The sequence below is a fragment of the Taeniopygia guttata genome, chromosome 4, assembly GCF_048771995.1.
Source record: "Taeniopygia guttata chromosome 4, bTaeGut7.mat, whole genome shotgun sequence".
NCBI lineage: Eukaryota > Metazoa > Chordata > Aves > Passeriformes > Estrildidae > Taeniopygia > Taeniopygia guttata.
The window spans coordinates 27521405-27535420 of record NC_133028.1 but is presented as its reverse complement, the minus strand read 5'-3'; the positions used below and the strand labels follow the sequence as shown (position 1 = coordinate 27535420).

General features: G+C 39.0%; 1 protein-coding gene across 1 annotated transcript in view; it reads left to right on the top strand.

Annotated features, from left to right (window-relative positions):
- Positions 1-11758, top strand: part of PPAT (phosphoribosyl pyrophosphate amidotransferase) — a 41924-nt gene extending 30166 nt beyond the window's left edge. Inside the window, exons 2-11 of the mRNA XM_030271143.4 lie at positions 1057-1123; positions 1889-2095; positions 2658-2770; positions 3450-3595; positions 4881-4953; positions 6220-6371; positions 7576-7703; positions 8010-8231; positions 8977-9097; positions 10321-11758. Of these exons, the coding sequence (XP_030127003.3) occupies positions 1057-1123; positions 1889-2095; positions 2658-2770; positions 3450-3595; positions 4881-4953; positions 6220-6371; positions 7576-7703; positions 8010-8231; positions 8977-9097; positions 10321-10490 (1399 nt within the window). The 3' untranslated portion in view covers positions 10491-11758. The remainder of the gene's footprint in view (positions 1-1056; positions 1124-1888; positions 2096-2657; positions 2771-3449; positions 3596-4880; positions 4954-6219; positions 6372-7575; positions 7704-8009; positions 8232-8976; positions 9098-10320) is intronic.
- The last annotated feature ends 2258 nt before the right edge of the window (positions 11759-14016 follow it).

Genomic DNA, 14016 nt, shown 5'->3' with positions numbered 1-14016 from the left:
CAGTCTATTATATATGAGAGTGGGCAGGAACTCACCTGTCCACCAAAGTCCTGATGAGTATTACAGGCAGAGGCAGGCGTATAGCAGCAGTTTTGTTGAAATAAGGCAACACTGCCTTATTTCAGGAAATCTTTTGAAGGGAGATGGAGTAGCCTGCACTGTTACCCACCAAAAAAAAAAAAAAAAAAAAAATCCAGTCTGCAAAGTCTACCCATTTTTTCAATGGATAAGGACTGGATTACAAACCGTGGGCAGGTACACAGTGTTCTGCCTGCCTGGGGCAGGGCAGCATCAGGGGATCGGGGGTACACCCAGGGGACCCAGCAGGGGGAAGGGCTGGGAAGACAGGCAGCAGGACAGGAAAAACACATATTTCAGCTGAATCAGCTCTTCTGCTCAACAAAGCACAGCTGCCAGACCGAGGCTGATGTACTTAAGAGAAGTATTTCCATTTGCAGTGACCCTTGGACATCAGACTTGCTTTGCCTGAGTTCAGAATCTAAGATGCCCACAGTTTATGTACTCAGATTCTCTCATCAGAGGGTCTGTGTAGATTTTAGAGGTGTAAATACTAGCTTGTGCTAAGTGCAAAAATGCAAAAACTTCTGCATAGGTGATCAGTAGAAAAGGCAATCCATTCCCCTAAGCAACACCATCAGTTTTTAATATCTCACAGCCCAAAGCAGAAATAGAATAGCACTACAGAACCTAGTGCTATCGTGTAGACCATTATGCCTCTAAAAATGGCTTTTCTGATTAAGCATCTGTTTTTACATTATGCCTATACTGAAATTGAAGTCCATTAAGAGCCTGTGCTAGTACTTTTGGGTGGAAAGATTCCCACTGAATTTAGTGGACTTTGGCACAAACCTTATGTGACTGTCTTGAAATAAAGCATAACACTGGCAGGAAACCTGCAATTAACACAGCGATTATAGGTGTGTAAAGTAAAACAACAAATAAGCCTACATTGAAATGCCATTTAAAAAAAAAACATCTATCATTGCATGTTAAAGTGTACGTCAGTGCTTTATTTTAATTTTATTTTGTCTATAGGGGCCAGGAGAGTGCTGGAATTGTGACGAGTGATGGCGAGTCATCCCAGGCATTCAAAGTGCACAAGGTAAAATGCAAATAAATGCATTTTGTATTCTTAAGTGAGATGCATGTAAGTTAGTTTCTGCTAAGAAACAGTGTAGTTAAAGTAACATGCTTGATAGGCTATTTTGATTTTGTCAGAGTATCTCATTTTGTATCCTGTCTTGAGTGTATGTTTAAAACAAACCTGCCAACATTGTCCTGATAGGTGTTTCTGTGCATACCGTGGCAGACACAGAGAAGTTACCAGAGCATGCCAATGATGTCGCAAAAACTTTTTACCGAAGTCACCTTGCACCTCAGGTGTTAAGTCTGCAGATTTGGAAGATGATTGATGCTCTTCTTGATCTCAAAAAGAAAAAAAAAATACTATTACAGACTGTGCACAAGAAGATGGATGACTAAATCTTACACTAGTGAGATTCAAGGAAGTGGCAGCTACTTTACCCATTGGTTGCAATAAACAGAATCTAAGACAGAATAGAGGCCTGAGAAGGTCACATAGACTTTCTCGAGCTGAGAGAATCACGGGGGATGTTACAAGACGCATAATGACCACAGCCTTAAAAATATCTATTTTTAGTCAGGGAATAGATTGTTCCATGAAAATCCTCAGCACGTGATATAGCACTGTGACCTACTCAGCTTCTTTCTTTCCCATATCTTTCAGGTTATTTTCCTTTTTCTTAAAGTTCCATTAATACTATATCAGCATTAAGCAGAAGAACTTAGAAAGTCACCAGGAAACTAAAACCAACAGAACATTTTTTTTTCTTTTTTTCTCCCAAAGGGAATGGGTCTTATAAATCACGTCTTCGGTGCAGACAGCCTGAAGAAGCTGTACCCTTCAAACCTTGGTATTGGGCACACGAGGTACTCCACCTCAGGAATTTCTGAGCTTCAGAACTGCCAGCCTTTTGTTGTAGAGACTCTTCATGGGAAGATTGCTGTGGCACACAATGGGGAGCTAACAAATGCTTCACGTCTCAGAAAGAAGGTTAGTACCTCCTTTGGGAGCTCTGGCATTGTTTCTTTCTGAGTGTGAGACAGAAATGAGCAATATGGCTGCTGTGACTTTTCCTTAATACCAAACTACTTTGGGTTATGAAAGAGCTCCCTAAACAAAATAAATCATTTTGGGGGGAAAATACCCTGTGAAGGGGATTCTGCCTCGATAGATATCTCTTTCTGGATCTATTGTAGGCAATTTCATATTTTCTCCTCTATATTTTAACTCTCCTCCCAGAGCATGCACAAAGCTAACTAAATCACCCAAACATGAATTTATGCCCTGAACATTGGTGGCATTACTTTTGGTTGCATGTGGAGCAAAGGAATGAGAGGAAAAAGGAAAAATGTAGTGCTAGCGTAGAAGATTGTCTGGCCTCATTTTACATAGTTGGTTTGTTAGAAGAAATTTTGCATTATTATGCTGTGATCACCTGAAGCACTGAAATGTTTGTTCATTGCACCAAGGTGTTGTTAGGTTCAAATCTGAGCGGTGTGATACGAGGCTGTGTTTTTAATGCTGATAACACTTTTGGCTTGTGTCTTAAAAGGTTATGCGGCACGGTGTGGGCCTGTCAACCAGTTCTGACAGCGAACTGATCACCCAGCTGCTGGCTTTCACACCTCCGCTGGAAAACGACGATACTGCCGACTGGGTGGCCAGGTGAGGAGCATGGGCTTCACAGTCAGCACCAGCCATTGCACCTCGGCATGATGTGCAGCTGTAAATGCACACCCCTGTTCGTGTGGTCTGCCAGATCGGTCTGTGTCTCACAAACGGGATGGGACCCTGACTGGGTGCACACTTAGGATTTATTATCTGTTTGTATCATGCAAGCAGAAAGCAAGAGACACAGAGAAACAACATCCATGCAAATCCAGATCAAAGACAGGATAGCAGCTTATGCAAAGCCTTTTTCTACCTATTCTTTGAACCAACAGCATAAAAGAAAAGGTGTAAAGTCATTATGCTTTAACCAATAAGAAACCCATGTGGGTTTAACATTAACAAAAGGACTAAAGGACTTCTATGAACCTCAAACGATAGACAATAATTCATTATTTAAGATTGAAACTTTCTCTGTCTTTGCAAAGCATATATCTAGGACTTTTCACATCTCAAACTATCAAAAAGTTCGTGTTCTTTTTTGTTCCTTACGATAAATATAAGTGTATTCACTTGGTTCTTAGCTTCCTAGCTTCCCAGTAGAAGGCTTTGAAATTTCCCAGCCTTTCTCAGCTTTATGTCTACTTTCTGAGGCCTTTTTGCACTTTCTAGAGTCTTTTACCTTTTTATTCCTACAGTGTGGCACACAGTTATGTTCACTTATGTCTCATTCCAGAATAAAAAACTTAATGAAGGAAACTCCAACTTCATATTCATTGCTAATTATGCATAAAGACATAATCTATGCAGTACGTGATCCGTATGGGAATCGCCCGCTCTGCATTGGTCGCCTTATTCCAGTAGGGGACATGAATGGAAAAGGTAAACTATATATATATGTGTGTGTGTGTGTATGTATGTATGTATGTATGAATCTCCATATGCATAGTGTGTGCTTGAAATCACTGATATAAGTAAGTAAAGCTACACTTACTGAGGTGTAAGTAGGAATATGTGATGCAAAAATAAGTTTGAAAAATTAAATCAAAAAAAGTTGGTAAGGAAAAAAATCATATATAGGTAGTGTAAAAAATTCAATTTTTAGATACAGGGAATCATAGTGACCTAATGATAGCCACAATTAGGCATCCCAACTGTAATAGAATTCAAATAATTCTCATTGCTTTAACAGGAAAACAGGGATGAACAGAATCACAGAGGTGTTGAGCTTGGAAGGGACCTCTGAAGGTCAATTGGTCCAAATCTCTTGCTCAAGCCAGGCCACTTAAAACCAGTTGCTCAGGAAAATGTCTAGAAACAAGTCTGGTTTCTTCCTTTTTTCACTTACCTATAGTAAGGTGCTGGATTACTTGCAATGTATCTCTGAATTCCAAGCAACCCAGTCACATGGGTGACTGGACCATTACACAACATTTATAATGTTGTAAATAAGTAAATATAAATACTTATATTTATGGGAAAAATTCCTTGTGTTCCTATTCAGCCTGCAAATCAACAAGTTTTCATTAAGTGAGATTGAAATATCTTCACTTGTTTAAAACTAAAATAATTCAAAGGCAAAGTAGTAAATGTTTCCATGTCTTCAGTAAATTGAGTCATTTTAAACAACAAGAAGAATTACCAAGATTTTTTAAAGCATACAGACATTCCTATCCTATATGACACAATTACATCTTTCCTATGGTTTTGACTCTCAAAACGCTCATTAGAACTCAATCCACTGTAATCAAAAGCATCTCTCTATCAACCTATTTAGTGTAGGAAAAGTAAGGAGTTTCTTGTGTGAACAAAAGCAATTATGTCCTATCTAAAGTCACTAAACTAGAATTTGAGAAGTTTGAAATATTGCAGGGTTAACAAAGGTAGTTACCTGAACTATTTCTCTTCATGAGCTGTGAAAACAATGCTGTTACTTCCACTTCTGCCTAGAACAGGTTTATAATGTTTATTTTGTGGATTTGTTTGGGACTTTTTAAATAATAGAAAGGTGGAAATAGTGGAATGCTATACGTTTTAGTTAGAAATTACAATAGCCTTTAATTACACACTTGGAAACCATAGCAAGCCAGATACTGCAGCAAAAATGTGACAGTGGGGGGTCATGGTAGCTAAAACTGGGGACTTTAACTGAAATCTTTTACTTCAGGAAAAGATAACAGTGAAACAGAAGGATGGGTTGTCTCTTCTGAGTCCTGCAGCTTTTTGTCTATCGGTGCAGAGTAAGTGGCCTGATTCTTACTTTATCTGAAAACTCTTCCTTAGGCAGTGATTAAACATTACATCCCAAGTTGCCAAATACCATAATAATAAGAATGAAAGACACCAAGGTTTAGTTTGCTGTGGAGGATGTTTTTGCTAGTCCTGGTTTTTGCCAACAGATGATTGTGAAAAAAGAATTATGTGTGCAGAAAGTAACAGTAAAGACAACTACTATCACATAGTAAATGCCTCTTACTTGTTGCATTATACCTGGTTGCCCATATAACTTATTCATTTTGCCCTCATTTTCAGCAGCATAGTTGCATTACAAAGTAATTCTTTACCTACAGAAAAGATACACTGGTAGTTCACAGGTTGAAATAACTTGAATTGTAGTATATGCTGTCTGGTAAGGTGGCCTCCTTGTTAGAAAAAAATTAACTATTTTCTGAAACTTCCTTGAAATTTCTGTTTAGAACAACTCACTATGTAGGACAATCAGCTGAATCCTGTGTGCTTTCAATACAGCAATTTTGTCTATGCAACTTCTGTAGCTAGTGTTGCCTGCTACTGCTAGTATCTGACCAGTAAATAAACAGATTTGCTCACCTCTGATTTGTATCTCCAGAATACTTCAATATTTTGGGATAGATTTCGATGTTAGAATAGCCACCTGAGGACTCACTAAAGAATCTAGAAAAATATTTAATAAGGTTAAACACTTTAACATAATATACCTAAACTATTCCATACTTAACCCTAACTATTCCATACTTCTGCTGATTTGAGAAATAGAAGGTACATTTCTAGTCAGCTTTATATCATTTGGGGGTAGCTATCTGTTATCTCTAGACAGATATTTCTGTAGATTTGGCTTGTGAGCCAGGATTATTTTGGGTAATTATATTTCTTATATTGCACGGTAAGGTTTATTAGCTTTCATAGGAAAGTTCCCTAGTATTGATACAGGACTATATTATGAAAATATATTCAATCTCAAGACAGTATGTCTGACACATAGGACAAGTACCATAATTCTCTGGTACCAAGTTTAGTATTTTTATTTAGTTTATAGCTTTTGAATATTAATTCAGACTGTTTCAGTAAGGGTCAGTTGTCTTAGCATGTTGGTCTTAAAATGCTCTAGGTCAAATGCTAAGATAGAAACAAGTTGTCATGTTAGGATGTTCTAAAATATTTTTCTCTGTCAGTTGTCTCTTGTTTGTACTTCAGAATTATCACCCAGATTCAGGACATTTCTAACCTCTCTGTATTTCTTTTTCAAGGTACTATCGGGAGGTCCTTCCTGGAGAGATTGTGAAAATATCCAGACATGATGTCCAGACACTGGATGTTGTACAAAGATCTGAAGGAGATCCGTCAGCATTCTGCATCTTTGAATACGTTTATTTTGCAAGACCAGACAGTATTTTTGAAGGTACAAAAATGTTGTATACAGAGCTCTTACCTAAAATGTGCAAGATGTTTTCCTGGAGCACAGTGACTCTGGGATCATAGTAGAGTACCACTGGATATAATCTTACAGAGCACAGCTGGGACAGAATGGGCTGGCAAAGCTCATCAGGAAGAGTGTGTAACATCACCTTCCTGTTTCTGGATGTGGATACAGGCTCAGATAGGCTGCCTGCATACTCCTATGGGATGATTGAAAAGGGCCAAACATGATTAAGGTATATGAGATAACTTTTAAAAGCGAGAGAGTTAAGAAAGGAACTTTATTGGCTCTTGGGAAACATTTTAAAAATTAGACTGGTGAAATAGAATTTAGAAAATAACTTTGATATTTTTCTTTGCGATAAGTGTCATTTTAAGAAGATGCTTGTAATTTAACTCGTAAATCTATGCATTATCTAAGTACTTGGCATTGTCAGTGTAATGTTTTTATTATTATTTCAATAGAAGCCCTCAAAATACTAGCCAGGATTCTCATACCTGGCAATTAACTCTTCATTGCTTTTTTAGGGACATGCTATCTATTGATCCAGTACAATTCCCCACCCTTATAAAGACAGTTTCACCCCAAATTGCTTTTCTTTCACGATCACCTTACCCTTCAGTATCCTTACCTCTCACATTCCTTGGTACTGCTGCTGTAGCTTTTGCTATGCCTCATCTAATCACAATACTTTCAGTTCTTTCCCATGTTGCAAGTTTTTTAGGACCTTACAAGATTGTCTGAGTCCCCTTATGCCTTTACTAAATTCAGGGTGAATTGCCAACAGATTCAAAGCCAGTAAGTGGACAGAAGGAGACAGATTGCATAAATTTTGTCTATTGGAAAATGCAGTCTAAAAATAGAATGCACGTTTTGAACAGGCAGGCATAATTTCTATTTCTTTCCTCCTGCAGATAGATTTTGTAACATCCAAAGGACCTTTAGTTAGTTACTCTATTAGGGCAAACTGGATTTTAGTTATCCATGAAGTGATACGGATGTCAATGTTAGAATGTGACATTATGGAAGGAAATAAAAAATGACCTTATGCAAGTAATTTCTTATTAGTTCTGGAACCTTTCTGACTTAATATGCCTACAACTTGACACAAAAATTCATACAAACAGAAAACTGAGAAGAAGGGTGAATCATGCATACCAAGAAAACCACTTATTTCTGTTCATAGGTCAGATGGTATATTCAGTCCGCAAAAGATGTGGGCAGCAGCTTGCTATTGAAGCACCTGTGGAAGCAGACCTGGTCAGCACTGTTCCAGAGTCTGCAACCCCAGCAGCTCTTGGTTATGCTCAAAAGGTATATGTTACCTTGCTCTTTTTTTTCCCCCTAAGCATATTTATACATATCTCTTTTTGTAATAGACTATAATCATGTGGGCTGTTAGATTTGCATATTGATAAAGCTCTATATCTTCAGTATGTAGGCTACTCCTGTTGAGTCCCCTGCCTTGTTTTTTCTCTCATTATTCCTCTACATTAAGGTATTTAAACATTTTTTGGTTACTGTGAAGTCATACTAAGCCCTAAGGTCACTTTAAAAAACAGTAACTGAAACTGACAAGTCCTTCTATATTAATTCTGTTTAACTGTCTCCTGTTTGCAGTGTGGATTACCATATGTTGAAGTACTCTGTAAAAATCGATATGTAGGGAGAACATTTATCCAGCCAAATATGAGGTTACGGCAACTTGGTGTTGCAAAGAAGTTTGGTGTTCTGTCTGATAATTTTAAAGGCAAACGAGTTGTTATCATTGATGATTCAATTGTGAGAGGCAATACCATTTCACCCATAATAAAACTACTGAGAGAATCAGGAGCCAAAGAGGTAAGTCAATTTTAAGTCAGTACAATACAGATGTAATAGAAGGTGATGGGATGTTAAAGCATAGGGACTTGTCTTCATTTTACTGTACATTGCTGCCTAATTTAACAGGGCAAATGTGGAAAAAAAACAATGGCTAGTGTGTGTCTATTGGTTAAGGTTCTTTTGTACGAGTGTGACTTTTGAGTGATTGAGGTGACAGGAACAGATCTCTGCTTACAAAGCACTATCTGGCAAATAAAAAAAGAATGCAACACAAATCAGTTAAGATCAGAAAACCAAGTATTTCTTATGTGTGACTTGTAGAAGTGCAAAGAGTACAACCATATACCGCTGTAAATATCACATATTTTAAGTCACTGGAGCACCATTTTTTTAATTGATAAAGATTTTTTTAAGCAAAACTGTGTGCAAGTCAGTCACTGGAGCAAAAATGTCCTGTATAATGTTTGATTTTGTAAGCTGAAACTTGTTTGTCAAGAACTGAACACCACAGAATAGAAGTAAAATCAGGATGGAACCTTCTTAAGAACATTAGTAAATACTGTAAAAGTAAAGTTCTAAAACTGTCTTACCTTCTCCTGCTGTGTTGGTATCTGATAAAAATTTTATCTTACTTTTAACCCTTCAATAATTTCTGTGCAGTGCTGTATTCTGTTCATTATCACTGTATAGAATTGAGACTTTGCTCTTATCATCTGCTGACTATCAACTTATATCAGCCTGTTTTGAAACTATTTTTATTCAGGTGCACATTCGTGTAGCTTCACCTCCTATAAGATTTCCTTGTTACATGGGAATAAACATTCCAACTAAAGAAGAACTCATTGCCAACAGACCTGAATTTCATGATCTTGCAAACTATATAGGTAAATGCTAGTTTCTTTTTTTTTTCCCTCTTGTAAGAGTTGTCAGCTGTATTTTATAATCTATTTCAGAATAAAGCAGAACATATCAAGGCACCAGGCAAAACTGACTAAAGATCTGTAAGGTTGGTAAGCTAGGTTTCTGCATTGTGACTATTCTATGGATGAAACTAATTCGGCTACATACTGTTTTTTTTAGCACAGTTAGGGAGCTGTATTTGTCAAAACAATAGAAAGTATTAGAATAATTTCATAAGCATAAGTTTCAAATAAAGTATGACAACAAAGCTTTCCAATACTTAAAGCTTCTTCAGAGAAACATGACAAAAAGAAGCTACTGCAATCAAAACACCAGGAAGAAAATAAGTAGTGAAAATATCTCATTTGCATGAGATATTCATAAAAATATATTCAGAATTTGTAAACACCCACTGAATTTTCTACAAATTTACTTTTATGTAAATAAGTTTAACTGCATCATATATTTCACTTCAAAAGAAATGACATTTGAAACCAGAGAATGTTAAAAACCTTCTGAAATTTTGAGTCATGTTTGCTGCAGAGCAAAAGAAAGATTGACAATTTATGTTCCACTGAAAATACTGATTTCCTGTGTTAAATAAATATTTTCACTGTCTACTGCAATGGAATCTTTTCCCCCAAATGGTTGTGAAGGTGTATGCAAATATTTCAATATTTTCTAGGATCTCATTTTTTAAGTATTATTCACTACATGAGTGCAAAGGATAGAAAACTAATGATATGAAAAGGCTATCAAACATTCCTACTTCTAGAAAATTTGCATGAAGTGCGTAATGATTCTTTTTAACATGGTCTTCCCCTCCTCCAGGTCCCAGAGGGGCTTGGTAGTCCTTGGTGCTCAGATTTGGGAAGCACTAGCCACATACACATCTACTTCCAGACCTGAACTAAGGTTGACTCTGGGAGACTACAGGGAGTTCAGGGAGTCTTAGTACACACTCTGGACTTTGCTTCTGTGTTTGCACTTATGTATCCTATATTTGATCCCAACAGAACCTTCTGTCTAGATTTCAGTGAGTCTGCTCTCTGCACAGAGTATTTGAGAAGGGCAAGACATACTACAGTCTTAAAATTTTTCAGTCATTCTCTTTCATAAACTGTATGATAATGTGACTGCATTTCCAAAGAGCATTGCATTTGTTACAATATTGCAGCTTTAACTGATGATCTTTTATTTCCTCTAGGAGCAGACAGTGTTGTCTATCTTTCTGTGGAAGGGTTGGTGTCATCTGTGCAAGAAAGCATCAAAGCAAGACAAGAAAACAACCCCAAAAACCAGAAGGCATTTATTGGAAAGCTTGGTCATTGCACAGCGTGTCTCACTGGAGACTATCCCGTTGAGCTAGAATGGTGAATTTTAGTGGATGGACATCAGTTCATATTTTGTTGAATGTACCTTTTTCAGTGATGGCCTTATTGCTAAATAGCCTTCTTGCATTTAGCTCAAACAGAAGCCTATGACACCTAACTACTGTTACTAAAACACATCTTTAAGCAAAGACTTACAGAAAGTCTGATGTGCTGATAAAAACAATGTAAGTAGATTAAAATACAAAATCATATCGTTTCAATGCACAGTTGTGCCTTCTGTTTTCTCACAAGATGCTATAAAAACCAAAGTTTTTTCAATTATGTAGAAATCCCAAATTTTGTTGTTTTGGTCTTGCCTTAAAAGCTCCCCCATTAGACTTGTTCACAAAGCACAAATTGTGTGATGATGTAACTTCAAATTATCAAAGTCTTAGTGCAAAAGTATCTGAAGTTTGCTTTTCTCCTTAGGAAAAAAGACCAGATTCTGAAGACTGAAATTGCTTCCTCAGCAGTTGTTACTTAGGCTTTTTAAGAATAGAAGTATTAAACTTCTGCATGCATCCTTTTTTAATTGAGGCCTTTGTAACAGATCCTATGCATATGATGTCTAACATGATTTTTAAGAATGGAGACTCAGGGAAATGCTCAGCCAAAAGCTCTCTAGTTTTGTAACTTTAAAATTCTGTTTTAAAGTCATGTAATTACATTATCTTTGTGTGCTTCTATCAATTGCCAGTACAGTGTGGAAGAAGAAAAAAATAATCGGCACTGCCATTCTTTTTTCTGTTTTATGCCTTGTTTTCACTGGGATAAGTCTGACAATTTCTGAAATGTACTTCTCATTTGTCAACATCCAAAGTAAACAAAAAAAAAACCACCCCAACTTTCCACACTTAACAGTCAAAATGATATATCAAATGAAGATCATGAGTTGTTTCGGGCATAGTCTTATTTTACTACATTACTGCTGTTAGAAGCTGTTAGAAGAAATGTAATGTTTAAAAAAATTCAGCTGTTCTGAAGAACCATTAGCTGTTAAATGCATTGTGTTCAGTTGGTCACAGTTACTGGTATACAGGAAGTATACCTATGCAAACTTGGACAATGAACCACAAGTTGAAAATGGAAAAGCACCTTTTCATAACTATTGCAAATTTCCGCACAATTTTAAAAATAGTTTGTATACCTCAGTCTTTCTCACTGAATACCAGCAACTTAATTGTAGATTTTCTATTTAATATTGTGTATTTTGGCCTTATAATTGTTTGTGACACTGTTAAAAAAAAATAAACAGAAAAGTTTAAGAGCTTCTTTCTTCCCCATCATCTTCCATATAGTTAAGAATTACAGGATTGCTGATTAAATTCAAAAGGAAGTTTTATGTGGGATTTGTAGCAATTGTGGCTCACTGGCAATCACAACACAAAAGTCCTAGTTTGAAAAAGCATGTAAATACACATGCTCTAATGAAGTCAGGACTGTGACTTGTGCAGTGGAATCAGAACCTACTTGCAGCCAAACCTGTGGGAGAACCTAGATGTGATGAGCTTGAGGCTTCATCAGCACCCAGATCTGCATATTGGGGGATGTATGTGGATCTCTTCTAATTAGCAAGTTTGGTTTGTTAAAAGAACCATAACAGTTCATCTGGACAGTAAATTGAACAAAACCAGAACTGGGTGGACACTGACCACCCCCTCTTCCAGGTTAACCAGGAAGGAGTATGAAAAAAACAGAAAAACTGTTGTGAACATTTTTCATTGTTCTTATTTCCCACCCTCAAAATGAAATAATTTTTAGAAGGGCTAAGTTGAGCTCTTAGATTACAAATATATCAGATACAAATACAAAAAAAGGTCCCCTTTATATGTGAAATAAACATTTAGACGCACAGTGTTACAAGTGTATCTGTCTGAAATCATCCACAGGACTGGAAATGAAAATTATGCTTTTTTTTTAAAATGTGCTTTCAGCAAAATACTATTTTTGAAGTCTCCTAATAATTGCTTTATCACGAATTAATATTATTTGAGCTTTGGGTTGCATAATTATAATTTTAAAAAAAATTAGTCCTATTGCCTTTCCCCCCCTCCACATTATGGAAATGAAATTCTGTCTGCTACTCTGAGCACTGTAATTTTTGGATGCACTGCAATACTGAATCTTTATTATGTATTTCTCAAAATCTTAAGTTAAAGATACTTTTCAAGTGTCATTCTATTCTGGCAGATGGATTTATGCTTCAGGTTTCTGTACACTATGACACATAGTCAACACACACACGCCAGTGTGCTGAAGAAAATTCTGGCGTTAGGTGTCACTATTTGCATCTTACTGTGAAACCGTTTCTGCTCCATTACCAATGTGCAACTGTGCTAAACTATCACTTAGAGAATGTGACAAAGAGTAGAAAGCTGGTGTCTAACTTCTCCCATGCAAACACCAAAAACGGCTGTGAACTGGTCTTCTCGTTCTCTCCGAGGCATCACCAGCACCATGCAGAGGCTTATTATTTAATAAGGACACCTTGAATGCGCCTCGGAACCAAAGCAAATCATTTACTGTGAGCATGGTGAGGCACTGGCACAGCTTGCCCAGAGAAGGTGTGGATGCCCCAATCCCTGGGAGGTACTCAAGAGTCAGGCTGGATGGGCCCATTCAGCAACCTGGTCGAGTGAAAGTTTCCCTGCTCACAGATACTGGAACGAGAGTATTTTTAAGGTCCCTTCCAATCCTTAACATTCCACGATTCTATCACTTTGTGTCATTAAATCACGCACGTGGCCCCCAGAGCAGCACCGGTGTCCCATTCCCCCTCACAGCTCCCGCTACCCTCACCCTCACTCCCCGCTGGCGGCCCTAAATCCCATCCGGGGGGAAGCCCAGCCCCGGTGCCGCCGCTCGCCGGGCACGGCCTGGCTGCAGGGGCCGCTCCAGAGGCCAGTCCCGGGACTGCGGCAGGGACCGCTCCCGGGACATCCCAGCGCCCCGCCGCTCCCAGCGCCGGGCAGGGCGGCGCTCCCGCCGCAGCCCGGACGTGACGTGCCCGCCCGCCCACGGCGGCACCACCTGGGCCGGGGGGGGGGGGGGACACGGACATACGGGGATGGAGACGAGTGAGCGGTGAGCGTGACGGGGGGGAGCCCTGCCCTTCCCCCAAGCCATCTGCATTTGTTTTTAGCCCATTTTCCATGTCTGCCGGGGGCAGCGGGAAGGCTTTGGCGCACTCGCTGTTCCTCGCTCCCTCTCTCCTTCCCTCCGGAAGCAATGGCGCATGGTTCTGGCGGAGCAGGCGCTGCTTGTGTGTACGCAAACGGCGCGCGGCCGCTGGCCAATGAGAGCGCGGCATTACCGCGTCCCGCCAATCGGAGGCGCCTGCGGGGGCGGGGCCAGGAGGACACCGGGAAGTGCCGCGGACGGGGATCCCGAGCAGCGCCGGGAGGTGCCGAGGGCGCGGAGCCCCAGTGGTGCCCGGAGCCGCCGGGCCGTGTCTGTCCCGTGTAGAAACGGGGTAACCCGAAAGAGGAGAGCGGGATCCAGAGTTTGGATTCCTCCGGTCACCGGTCCGG